The 13,907-nt window shown below is 35.5% G+C and overlaps 1 protein-coding gene across 5 annotated transcripts in view; it reads right to left on the reverse strand.

Annotated features, from left to right (window-relative positions):
* Window positions 1-238: 238 nt before the first annotated feature.
* MSR1 (macrophage scavenger receptor 1) overlaps window positions 239-13,907 on the reverse strand; it is a 225,809-nt gene continuing 212,140 nt past the window's right edge. For all 5 annotated transcript variants that reach the window (XM_082444520.1, XM_082444524.1, XM_082444523.1 and 2 more), the window contains 2 exons: window positions 13,457-13,645; window positions 239-3,832 (listed from right to left, as the gene is read on the reverse strand). In XM_082444520.1, the coding sequence (XP_082300646.1) occupies window positions 3,699-3,832; window positions 13,457-13,645 (323 nt within the window). In that variant the 3' untranslated portion in view covers window positions 239-3,698. The remainder of the gene's footprint in view (window positions 3,833-13,456; window positions 13,646-13,907) is intronic.

Consider the following 13,907-nt stretch of genomic DNA (forward strand, 5'->3'; position numbering starts at 1 on the left):
ATGGCTGCTGCTAAACTCTCAGTTTCTCAATCCCATGCAAAAATGTCCTTGGTGGGCCATGATAAACCAGAACAACATAGGAGAGAAAGAATCCTGGAAAGTGCAGTTCTTCCATAGCTACATCGATGAAATATAAATCCAGCAGCATAGTGGAGAAGGCAGGGAGGATTTGGCCTAGATAGTATAGGGTTTTTTGTCTGTTTGTTTTTGTTTTGTGTTTGTTTTTTAGTAGGTTGGAGGAGGAGAAAGTTGGGTAATACTACCACACCAATTACTGTTGTCGTATATCACTGATTTGACACTGTTTTGTATTTTGTTTTAAAGTCTTTTTTTTCTTTACTATAGCATTCTTGTGAAAGAGATAGAGATTATTGATTTTTCTTCCCCTTTTATACAAGCATTGTAATTTCTGATCTGTAGAATTGCACTTAAGAAACAAAATCTTTGTAGAAGGTGATTTGCCCAGTATCTCCCCTACAAGTCTATGGGAGAGTCAGAGCATTCCTGCTTAGTTGAAAAAACAATGACTTGAGAATAGGGAAACCTGGTGTGACTTCTCTCTAAAAGCTGGGTAATCTCTGGCAATTAATCTGTCTTACTGTGCTGCAATTGTTCTATCTGAAAAAAGGGAAAATAATGTGCAAGATAATTTCTAAAATTATTAGTTTTCAATTTAAAAAAGTCTGGTTATATAAATAATGCTTGTTAAGTATAAGAAATTCAAAGTTCCTAGCACAATTATCAGTGATTAGTAGAACATCTCCTGGTTAGGAAAAAAAAAAAAAAAAAGTTACTTTCCTACTCCTGCTGCTTTATTTCTTATGACTTTGAGTTAATTTCTAGTGTTCTTTCATTTCAACCTGAAGGACACCTCTTTAGTTTTTCTTATAGGGCAGGTCCAGTAGTAAGAAACTACCTTAGTTTTTGTTTATGTGGGAATGTCTTACTTTCTCCTTCATTTCTGAAGACAGTTTTGCCAGATATAGAATTCTTGGCTAATGGTTTTTTTCCTTTCAGCACTTTAAACCTTGTCTTCTGGCCTCATGGTTTCTAATGAGAAATTGGCTGTTAATCTTATTGAGGGTCCCTTGTACATGACAAGTTGCTACTCTCTTGCTGCTTTCAGGATTCTCTCTTTATCTTTCGACAGTCTATTATGATGTATCTTTCTGTGGGTACTTTGAATCTATCCTACTTGGATATTGTTGAATTTCTTGGATATGTATATTTGGATATTCCATCAAATTTGAGAAGTTTTGCACATTATTTCTTCAGATATTCTCCTTCCTCCCTCCCTCCCGCCTTTCTTTTCTTCCTTCTTTCCTCCCTCCCTCCCTTCCTTTTCTCCTCCTTCTCCTTCTCCTTCTTCTCCTTTCTCTCTCTCTCATTCTCTGCTATTTCAGGGAATCCTATAATGCATTTTTTGGGCAACCTACAGGTACCTTACTTTACTTTTCTTCATGTTTTCTTCATCCTCAGACTCAATAATTTCAATTGTCCAATCTTCAAATTAGCTAATTCTTCTTCTTTTTGTTTAAATGTACTGTTAAATCCATCAAGTGAAGTTTTCATTTTAGTAATTGTAATTTTCAGATCCAGAATTTCCGTTTGGCTTTGTAAAAAAAATTCTCTTTACTGATATTCTGATTTTGTTAGTACACTGTTTTCAGTTTCCTTTGTTTTTTGTTTTTTTTTTTTTAGCATACTTTAGTGGTTATTTTAAAGACTTTGTCAAGTAAGCCCAACACCTAAACTTCCTCAGTGACTTTTTCTGTCAAGTTATATTGTTCCTTTCAATGGGTCATACTTCCCTGTTTCTTTATATGCCTTGTGATTTTTTTTTAACTGCTGTTGTTGGACACTGGACATAAGAATATTATAATGCAGTAACTCTGAAAAGCAGATTCTCTCCCTTCCCAATGATTTGCTGGGGATTTTTCCGTTTGTTTATTTGTTTGCTGAAGGCTGTAGAGTCTATTTGTAAAGTTACTTCCCTGAACAATTTTGCAAAGACTATGTTCCTTGTTGTGGGTAGTCACTGAAGTCTCTGTTCTTTAGCTTGTGTTCAGCTAGTGTTTTTGAATGTTAGGAGCTAAAACAACAAACAAACAGAACCCTACAAAAAAACCAAACATACCCAAACAAAAACAACAACAATAACAACAAAACCCACCTCTCCCAGCATTTGCAGATTGGCTCTGTGCTGAGGCACTCCTTCAACACTTGATCACAAAAATACACCACTGGAGAAAATCACCTACGTTCAACAAGTAGAAGAATGTACCACAATAAATGCATTTTCAGCAGACCATTTCCAATAGTCCCCATTCCAAGGTAACAATTTTGCCTTTGCAAGTGAGAGGGCAGGGAGTCTATTATTTGGTTACTATCTGTGAGGTGAGACTTCAGGGTATGAAAAAATGCTTAAGCCCATGCTTTTGCTTATCACCATTAAAGAAAGAACAGTAGAGCCATTCTGTACTAGTACTATTTTCTAATCATGAGTTTCTCTGAGTTGGGCTTAGGAAACTTGAAAATTATGTTTTTCAGGGCTGAGATTAGATTTAGTTGAATTTCAATAGCAATCACTGGTCTTTCTGCCTGTACACCTAGACAGCAGGGCACAATCACCAGGTTCCAGGGTGAACTTGGCACTATTTTGGCATGCTCAGGGTCATCAACCCTTTAGGGTTGAAGATGCCTCTCTCTCTCTGGTTGTAAATATTGACTCACTTCATGAAAGACTACAGAGGAGGGTTGTTGAAGCTTCCTTCTGCACTCAAGACATTGCATGCTGTTAGTTAAAATGGAATAAGTAGATATATTTACCTTTTAAACACAGTGTCCTAGAATTGTAACAAAGTAATTAGTCATATTAATTTAAAATGCATAGCAAACTGAGCTCCTTGCTGAAAATGACATTTTTGATCCACTAATTAGCTGGACACATATAGCAATGGTGGGCCTGTGCCTTTTCTCGTATGTCCTGCTTTCAACTAACTTTATAGTGCAGTTAAAAAAAAAAAAAAACTGTCAATACATGACCATGTCAAATAAACGTGTTATTGTTAATGACCATGCTATTAGCCATGTTATTAATGACCATCTCAGTATATGAGCATGTAAAACATGATGAGTTTTTCATCATGGCCAAAACATATCATGAACATTGCTATCTAACAGCTAAGGTATTGCACAGAGATCTTGAGAGCTGGATAAGATTCTTCCTTTAGAAATGTGTATGGATTGGAGATTTTGCCAACTTGGCACAAAAGAAAACTTTCCAACTCTCTTATTATTCAAAAAGTAATTACATTAAAATGAACTAAATAGATTACAAAGAAGACAAAAATTATAATCTTGTGAAGATATAAATTGTAGCCAGTGATTGGGATGTGTTTCCATTATCACTGGCATTTGTAATCTAGACGTTTTAAACTTCAATATATTCAATTCAATACATAAGTCATTATATTAGAAAATTCCATTTGAAAACCTAGAGAAGTTAGAATGGTTCAGATATAGACATATAGTAATTCTGAAGGTATTTTATATGTTTATCCACTGATTTTTAAATATTCCTTTTCTGTGGACAAAATTCTTGATCTCTTAAATATTCATTAAGCTGATTTTAATGAAGCAAAGTAATAAAAATCATTTTGCAGCAATTTCATAAATGTGAATGAAAATATGATGCATTATGTACTGCAAGTGACCCCGGCATCTTCAGCATGTGAACAGACTCTCACACCCCATTGTCTAATTTTACACTCTTCAATAGATGATTCTCTCCCAAAACAAAATACTTCATTCAGCCATATTGGACCAGTACCTGCAAAAATCAGATACAACTGTATTAATAAGTATAGTTTAGTGTTTATGTTTGAGTGGGACACAGCCATTAATTTATTCACCAATTTAACAAAAAAAAATGTGTTTATCATTATCCATATACAAGTTCTGTGCTCTGCATTAAGATTCAAAAATTAACCCCCTGCCCCAGAAAATTTTATTTTCTGTCACTGTGTAAACGACTAAAATACTAAGTAATAAGAGGTGTAACAAAGGTGCATAAAGAGTTCTATGAAATCACAGATTAAAGAACTATTGGTTTCCTCTAATGATTTAATAGTTTTATTTTTAAAAATAAGGAAGGAAATAAACTTTAATAATAATGGATATATGCAATGATTTAATGATCTATATGTATCTGTACAAGGCATATCTAGAACATAAGCAATCCTGGAGTTCTTTTCTTAGGTTCCAGTGTATTTCAGTTTGCATGTGTCTGGTTTACCGGACATGTTATCTATTTTTAATTAAACCAAGAGTAATATGATCAGCAAAGGGCTTATAAAATATCCTGCAAGAACACCATAGATTATTAAGTGCAAACACAAGCAAACAACAAGAAAATGGCACAGCTAACACTTATTCTTTTTGTCCGAATTCTTCCTCAGACACATTAGAAGGAAAAATGGCCTGTCAGCATAGGCTACCTAGAAGACAATTAACTAAATGAACGTAACCGCCACTTTCAAGATAAGGACATTATTTTATCAATGAATAAGAAAACAACTGTTTTTTTGAAAGGAATTCATGGCAGGAAAAGATAACTTTAAAACGAATATTTGGAAATGTTTTTCTGATATTCTCTAAAGATTTTTTAAGTGTATCACTATAAAAGTTCGTTCTTTTATACTTAAGACATTTGGGAGCAGAACCTTTGAAAAACTTCTAAATGAATGATTTCATTGGGTTTTGTTAAACATATAATATTGCAAACCTCCTAATGAATTTTCAAGAACATTTCATGTTGTCAAGAAACTGATGATTTAGCAGCAAAATTTCAATAAACACCTTTGCAAAACTGGTGGATGGTAAATAAATATCTTAATACTGTAAGCATAATCAACAATGCATTTTTTCCATTTGAATCAATATGATGTTAAAAGGTTCTCTTTCAGTCACAAGAGCTATATAAAGCATATTTAGAAACGTCTTCAAGACTTAGAAACATACCTTTGTGTAGTTCTAAAAGTTAAATGAAGACTTGTTTTTCACAGAGGCATAAATAATGGCACATATAATTACATTATTAACTGATTTTTCAAATATTATGTCAGTTCAAGAAATAAAAATTAACAACACGTGCATGGTTAATAATATGCATAATTGTATAGCAGTATGTGCCTATAATATATGAATAAATTTCCAAGATATTGGAAATTTTGTAATCACAATGTGGATAACATTTGACTGAACCTTAAAAAACGGAGGTTTTCCGTGTATGGAAAAGAAGTCATTCCATATAGTGGGGGCAGCATGAAAATACTTGATGTATTAGAACAGTTAATGGTCTCCTGGCATCTAAAACACGAAGTATATTAATGAGGGGAGGAGGACTCTTTGGGAAGGTTGGATAGAAAGCTGGGACCATGCTATAAACATTTTTGAATTTTATGTTGCGAGTCACCAAAAGAAATATCATCAGAACTATATTTTAGAATTGTATGTTTGGCAGAAATGTGGAAGCTGGATTGAAGAAGAAAAAATCTATAAGCTAAAAGAACAGTTAATAGGATGTTTATATAGATATTTTCTGTGAAGACATGTTTTTATTTACCCTTAGAACTAGGAAATTTTGATTTCCACATAGAAAATAAATAGGTTCATTCACTTAGTTTTTGAATAATTTGTACCTTCACCAGAAATATCCGAATACAAGACAAGTTATATTTAGGTTTACATTATCAAGATAACTGGAAATATTGTATTTTTCATTTCATATAATAGTAATTAAATCAATAGAATCCAAACAATGTTTCTATTAGACAAGCAAAGGTTTTCCTGGGCTGACCAATTATAAGAGTAGTAACCTGGACAGCTCAAGTGTTTTCTGAAATGTTTATAAGAGTATTAAGACTTTTCAACTTGAAATTTTAAGGCAGATAAAAAGGAAAAGATTAGGAGAATATGATCTCAAAGTCAGAAACCTTGCCAGGAATACTTTTTGGTTTCCAAACTGCTCTTACTAGGCATATCATGGTCTCTTTTCTGTTTGTGTTTGTATGTATTAGCATGTTTGTGTATGTATGTATGAGCATGTTTGTGTATGCATGTTTATTTTAAATATATAAAGTCTATCAGAACTTTTTGGAAGTTGCTCCAAAGGGCTATTCAAAAACATAGGCAAGGACTTCCCTGGTGGCTCAGTGGTTAAGAATCCGCCTGCCAATGCAGGGGACATGGGTTCGAGCCCTGGTCTGGGAAAATCCCATATGCTGTGGAGCAACTAAGCCTGTTTGCCACACCTACTGACTCTGCGCTCTAGAGCCCACGAGTCACAACTACTGAGCCCATGTGCCACAACTACTGAAGCCTGCGTGCCTAGAGCCTGTGCTCCACAACAAGAGAAGCCACCGCAGTGAGAAGCCTGTGTACCACAATGAAGAGCAGTCCCCACTCGCCACAACTAGAGAAAGCCTGTGCATAGCAATGAAAACCCAACACAGCTAAATAAATAAATAAATAAATAAATAAAACCTTCATAAAAAAAATAGGCAAATAATAACAATTGCACAAATAATAAAACTACTTCCATTTTAACATGTAAAGGAACCAAAACAGTGGGACATTTATATCTTATATTTATTGCATTTATGAACATTTATAAATTGTATAAACAAACATAAGTAAAACTTTTGGTGAAAGCCATGGCTCTGTTGTGTTTGGGAGCATGAGAACAGTATAGTTCCATGGCTTCTGTACCCAGGGGACAGTGATGCTTTCACTCTACATTTTGTAGATCTAGTCACCAGATTTATGTCTCAGCAGTGCAGAATTTTTACAGTCCAGGAAAAGAGAATTAAGGGTGAGAATCCTCTCAATGTCTGAAGTATCCAGAAGGGCATCCCCATAGGGGAAGCACAAGATAGATATTATTCAGTCAATGTGCTGACATGTGAGCACAAGTTTTTAGAAACCATAGTAGAGGAAATCATGAATATTAGAATACCAAAGCTGTAGTAATAACAATGAACATTTAAGCCCACTTTTTTTAAGAATTTACCATGGGGCAGAAAATATTCAAAGTACTTTTGAGTTGTTATCTCACTGAATTCTCAAACAACCTTAAAAAGTTAATAAATGCTATTATAGTGTCATTTTACTGTTGAGGAAAGTGAAAATCAGAGAGAAAAAGTAACTCCACCCAAGGTCACATAGCTAATGCCTAATGGAGCCAGTATTCCCACCCTGGGTCTGCCTAGTGTCCGTGACTTTAATCAAAGATTTACTGCAATCCCCTGCATTATTAGATTTGGTCATTTAACAAATCTCTTTTGAGTGCCTATGTGAGTGAACAAAAATCAGAATCCATTCTCTCTTGGACTGAGAGATGCAGCAACTGAGGTAACATATGTAATTAGTGGCAAAGCTGATTCTTGTATTTAGAACCCCTAACTCATATTTCAGTGCTTTTCTCACCAAGAACATATGGATGTGATAAATATATTGTATTATTCAGTAACTCTGGTCTTATGCTATGTGGAAAAGATTCAGACACAGTGAACATGCTACGTCTTTTCACGTATAATTTTAAAAATTTACTTCTAATAACTTTGTAAAATATTGGCAATTATTTCCATTTCACAGGTAAATAAACTGAGACTCAGAAAGGATGCATGACTTTCTCAAAACAACAGAGAGAATAGAGCCAAGCAACAGAACATGATGACATTTAAAACTTAGAACTATTCATTGACTACAAAGAAGCCCAGATAGTTATAAAAATAATTTTCAAGGATTTGCTGTTTTATTTTTATATTAATATATTTGGGACTATCGAGCCTAAGAAAAAAAATTATTTAATACTCATGTCCCATCTCCTTCCAAATTGTTTTCTGCATTAAAAATTAATGCCAAGGTAGCATAAAATACATAAAATTTTATCTTCATGTGCACCTCAAAGATCAAAAAAGAGCACTCTGGGTTTTTGTTTTTGGATCAATGTTAAAAATGAAATGGGAATCAGAATAGAGAATGGGTAAACTTAGACTATAGTTCTGGATTCTAGTTTTGTGGTTCTGGAGAAGCCACTTATTTTCCCTGTTTTATTATATAGGCAGAATAGAGAGGTGGGGTCGAAGGAGCTCTAAGATTTCATTTCCCTTTAAAATTCTGTGATCCTAAGATTCTGAAGAAGCAAGCTCTTTAGAAATGAAGTTCTTAAGATTAAAGAACTTAGGACAGTCTGCCTAGTGGCGAGACAGGGTGAGGGATGGATGTTGAGCGCTCTCTGCAGGACTGCCGCAACAGCTATGTAAATGGGGCACGTTTTGTGCCACTTCTGTCAGCTTTACTTAATTTCATATGAAAAGTGGGGCTGTAGTATCTGTTTCTCACAGGCACTGTAAGTACTGAGTGAGATCATGTAGTAAACACCTGATAAACAGTATTATTCCATACTTAGTATTTACTGCCTTTAAAGTAAATACTATAAGTAACAGAACAGACATGTTAAGAACCCTATTATAACGGCTCTATATCAGGTTCCATAATACCCAACATCTAAACATTTACATTTCAAAACTTTCAGTGCGCAGGGAGCAGTACATATGAATTAGAGTTCTGACCTATTGATATATTTTATTCATCTTTGAGATTGTTTTTACTTCTAAGCACTAATGGATAGTTCAGAGATGCAGAGTTATATTTTTGATCTCCTTCAGTTTATTCTTGTAATTTTTTAAAAATTTCACTCAGAAAATTGATTATGGAATGTGAAAGGGGTAATGAATAAAAGATAGCATTTATGTTTAGAATTTTCTTTTGTTTCTGCTTTTAAGTTTAGAGCTTCAGCACCAACTCCTTTAAATTTAGGAGAAGATGAGATAGCTGCTCCAGATGCAGCTCTTACTTCCTGCATCAGCCGACAGGCTCAGATATGCCTGGAACAAATTCCCGGACTACCACTGTCATCTGACAAAGCTCATCCAAGTTTGCTACAGGGAGACCACCAGGATGAGAGATTGGAAAGCTTGCATAGGGAGAGAAGAGGCTCGCTTCCCCTTCCCTGCCCCGTGCAATGGCAAGCACCAGAAGCTTCTCAGCGCTTCCTTAATTCAACCTTTTTGTCTACACAGGAAAAGGAAAGAACATTCCACTTTATGCAAATGGTGCAACCAGATGAAAGAACCCATTTAAAGGAGTGTGCTTTAAGCTTTGTTCCTATAAATCATTTTCTTTGTAACTGCAAAACTCATTGTTCTTAAAGCTAATAAGGATTATCTCTGGTAAGCCAGGTTTGCTATTTTAAAATGAGAAGAAAGAAGAAACAAAAAAAAAGGAGAGGGGGAAACTGTGTCCAGAAAATTGTATTCTTTCCTTAATGGGAGGACAGATACAAAGGAGATAAACTTTTTTCTTCTTGTTTCAATTTTGATAATAATGCAAAATATAGTATTAATCTGATTCTTCTTACTTTCCTATGAGAATGACACATAATTAAAACTCTAGTGCATTCCTCCTCCTCTCTACCCCTCCACTCATATTTCTAAGTTTCCTTTCCAGTCTCTGTTCTGCATTCAAAATTGCTTTTTCTTTTCCTCCTGAGTAAAACTGTAAATTTAAGGTGGAGGAGTGGAAAAAGGAGGAGTTGAAACAGCTTTACATGAAAAGGCGGTTTACCATGACTAATCCAACATCAGTTTATGATGCAAGCCTGTTTCTTAAAATACAATATACAATGAAGCAGATCATGAAATTTATTTTTTAGATTCTTTTTCTCCAGAACAAATCACCTCAGTTCTATTCTTTCTCCCAGCTCGTCTTGCTTTATTATTTTAAAATTCTCATCATCATTCTTCAATATTTTGGGACTGAACTCTATGCAGAGAGCTAAAACAGAGCTGGATGTGTGTGGAGCAGAGTGGGAAGATTAGGAGAGAAGGTTACACAGGACGCTTCTTAAATCGCACCTGTGTACTGTGGGAAAAACCACATTCAACTTTACCACCCTTGGAACACCGTGAATATCGCCCTACAGTATAACACGGATCTGACTGTTCTACCATTCAACAAGGATGGCAAATAAACTTGTAATTTTACAGCTGGCAGTGCCGCTACCAGTGATCTCTGTCACTCTTGAGCAATGCTATGAGTCCGGCTTCGTAATGGGCACTTCCTATACGCAGCTCATTTCAGATTAAAATAAATCTGCTGGGTTGTTATTATTATTCTCATAGAACTGAAAGTCTGAGATGTATCAGAGCTAAGGTTTCAACTCCTATCTCCTTAGTTTATATTATAAAACTTTTAGTCTTTCCAGTTTACTTTGGTAGGTATTTGAGAATGTGAGAGGAAAAACAAAATTCTGATATACCTCATTGTTTTATTATAATAAAACTCTAGTCTAATGTATAGGCTCACCAGCTACCATAAATACAAAGCCTCACTGAAAATGGATGCTAATCTTAGAGAAGTAGTCAGTTACCCGAAGAAAACTTGAGAGAATCGTCTCCATATAGCCAAATGACTCATTTCACATGAGACTAAACTCTATTGTTTCTTATATAAATAATGAGCTTTCTTTTTTTTTTGGCCAGTGTTTCAGAATACGTATTTTATTCCTTTCTTACCAGTGCTTTAGACTAGAAATCCCTAGAGGTATAAGCAAGAATGAATAAAAGCTGTGGGGAAAAGAATATTTTACTTGTGAGACTAGGCCTGAAAGTTAATGGAATCTTAAGATAATAGTCTCCAATTGTGTGTTTACCATCTAGGTTTAGAACCTCAATGGAAGAACAGCTTTGAAATCTATGGCAAGGCTTCATATTCGTAAATAGAACAGAGCCATTTATTTAAAATATATAATTGTATAAAACATTTCAAATACAATCTGTGATGGGAAAGTGAATAAGAAGGCTTATTCACTTTCCCACCACAGATTGTATTTGAAATGTTTTATACAATTACGTATTTTAAATAAATGGCCTTTCATGCTATGGATCTTAGTTACCAAAGAAATGGATTCTTTCCTCATAGAACATTGTAGAAAACTCAGATTGGCAGTTTAGTCTTCCTAAACAATTCACTGATTCATTTGATTTTCTAGTGACTAAGAGTTAGGGAATTTTTTCTTTTCCCCTTCTGTGGGGGAAAAAAAAAATCCAGCTTATTGCTGTTTAAAACAATTCATTTAGGAGGTAAATTTTACAGGTGCAACGATGATTTTGGTCTGACACTTTTCAAGATGGGGAAGAAGTTCTGAAAGTGTAGTAGAAATGGAAAATTTAGAAATTCCAAAGATCTATTGGATGATGGCAAATTATGGATATTTTCTATTTCCTTTGTTTCTTCTATTCAAAACTCTAAGGTACAAATTAAAAACTGACAGCTGGGGGCTTCCCTGGTGGCACAGTGGTTGAGAATCTGCCTGCCAATGGAGGGAACACGGGCTCGAGCCCTGGTCTGGGAAGATCCCACATGCCGCAGAGCAACTGGGCCCGTGAGCCACAACTACTGAGCCTGCGCGTCTGGAGCCTGTGCTCCGCAACAAGAGAGGCCGCGATAGTGAGAGGCCCGCGCACCGCGATGAAGAGTGGCCCCCACTTGCCGCAACTAGAGAAAGCCCTGGCACAGAAACGAAGACCCAACACAGCCATAAAAAAAAAAAAAAAAACCCAAAACAAAACAAAACAAATAAACCCTGACAGCTGGGAGCTTGAACCTGGGTGCAGAAACTTTCAACACCACCACTCTCTTCCGTCTGTGCTTAGCCTCTTTATGAAATTAAATCACGTTTCTGGTCTCTAAAGACTTGAGAACCTGGATCCCTGCTAAAATTCATCTCTTAAATTTGATAAAATGGGGCTTCCCTGGTGGCGCAGTGGTTGAGAGTCTGCCTGCCAATGCAGGGGACACGGGTTCGAGCCCTGGTCTGGGAGGATCCCACGTGCCGCAGAGCGGCTGGGCACGTGAGCTACAATCGCTGGGCCTGTGCGTCTGGAGCCTGTGCTCCGCAACAAGAGAGGCCGCGATAGTGAGAGGCCCGCGCACCGCGATGAAGAGTGGCCCCCACTTGCCGCAGCGGGAGAGAGCCCTCGCACAGAAACGAAGACCCAACACAGCTAAAAAAAAAATAATAAAAAATAAATAAATAAACTAATAAATTTTTTAAAAATTGATAAAATGAATTCTTTTCATAAAGGAATAAAGGATATTGTGATCTATTATTAATACTATTTACGTGTTTAGCACAATGCCTGACACATAGTTATTACTCAATAAACTGTAGCATAATAGTACTTAACAATATGTTTTATGAATTTAAGAAGCCTATCTTATCTTGTTTAGTCTTTTGACATGATAATTTGACATACTCTACTATTTTATCATCATACACAAGATTATCTGGTAATACTGCTATTTTATCTCTATTATTTTGCATACAGTTTCCTATTGCCCATATCTATCTAGAGGAATAACACAAAATCAAGATGGTCAAATCTTTTTTTTTTTTTTGGTCAACATCAACTTCAGAGATACCAATTATCTATCACATATGGACAGTAGAATAAATAAAGAGGAAATGCTGACTTTAAAATTCTAGTTTACCTATATATGGCTACTTTTTTCTAATCTGCCCTTCAGAATTGAAGCACTTATATATGTTTAATTATACATAAAACCTATTATTAGGTGCCAATTTAGAAAAATAAAATGAGGTAATAAAAATATCATGGGTAAACATTCATTTTGTCTCCAGCAAATTTTCTTCCTAGCTCTTTCAATACATTCATAGAACAAGTTACTGAGTCATCCAGATGAAAATACACAGATATACATGCAGCAAAAAAATTATTCAATTCGACCTCAAATAGAGGGGAAAGTAACCTTTCTCTTCCCTTATTTCTCATCAAGTTCCTTAAAGGAGAAGTCACAATTAGTAGGCATAGAGAACCCGTAAAATCGTCTCTCTTTCATGGTTTTTCACTGTCCTCTCAGAATACAGGTGCTCCATCGTGGACTAAGGTTTGGGAAGCAAATGCAGAAGCTGGTACCCACCACCCACCCTCCAGTTCCACAGAAGAGAGAATGAGGGAGCACATGGAATTGCCCAGCTGTCCACAAGACCCAGATATGTAAATGACTTTCCCAGGCAGTCATGCCTTGTCTATATAATTCACTGGTTCCTGTTGTTCTGCTTTACCAGTAATTTTCCATATTTTCCTCTATTGTCCAACTAACTGATTGAGTCTAAACGAAATTTAGACATTAAATGTTGTCTGAGAGCATCTTTTTCTTTTTTTAAATCTCTATCTTTTCATTTCTACTTTCTAGGAAAGGCCTAAAAAAAAGAATCCTGCTTCTTATTCTATATGTTCCTGTCTCTACTTGATTGTACGTACTGGAGAATGCCTACATTTCATTAAAAAAAAAACAAAAAAATTACCTTGTCCAAAATAAGCTCCCTTATGCACATTTCGAGCACCTTGGTATCCCAAACTCCTACAGATGACCTGTCCTCCACGCAATTCCCAGCGGTCGTCACAAACTGTACCCCACTGGCCATCATGGAAAATTTCCACTCTGCCTTCGTGAGGGCCGCTACCACCAACCAGTCGAACTGTCTTAGATGGTGCTGTCACAGAAACAAGCAGGGCTTAATTTTACATATATGTACATATTGCTTTTTGCTTTAAAAAAAAAAAAAGCATTGAGCACATTTTTCCAGCAAGTTCAATTATTGGAATAAATATTAAACTTTCTAGCACCACCTATTGGTAAAGAGTTTAATTGCAAACATTGTACATATTGGTCAGATCTGAAGAGTAAATCTACTCTTTCTTTTTTATAAGTTACATCTATGAAAACACTGCAATGATTTTGTTCCAGTGACTTTA

The sequence above is a fragment of the Balaenoptera physalus genome (genome assembly GCF_965194825.1).
Source record: "Balaenoptera physalus genome assembly, chromosome: 21".
NCBI classification, from domain to species: domain Eukaryota; kingdom Metazoa; phylum Chordata; class Mammalia; order Artiodactyla; family Balaenopteridae; genus Balaenoptera; species Balaenoptera physalus.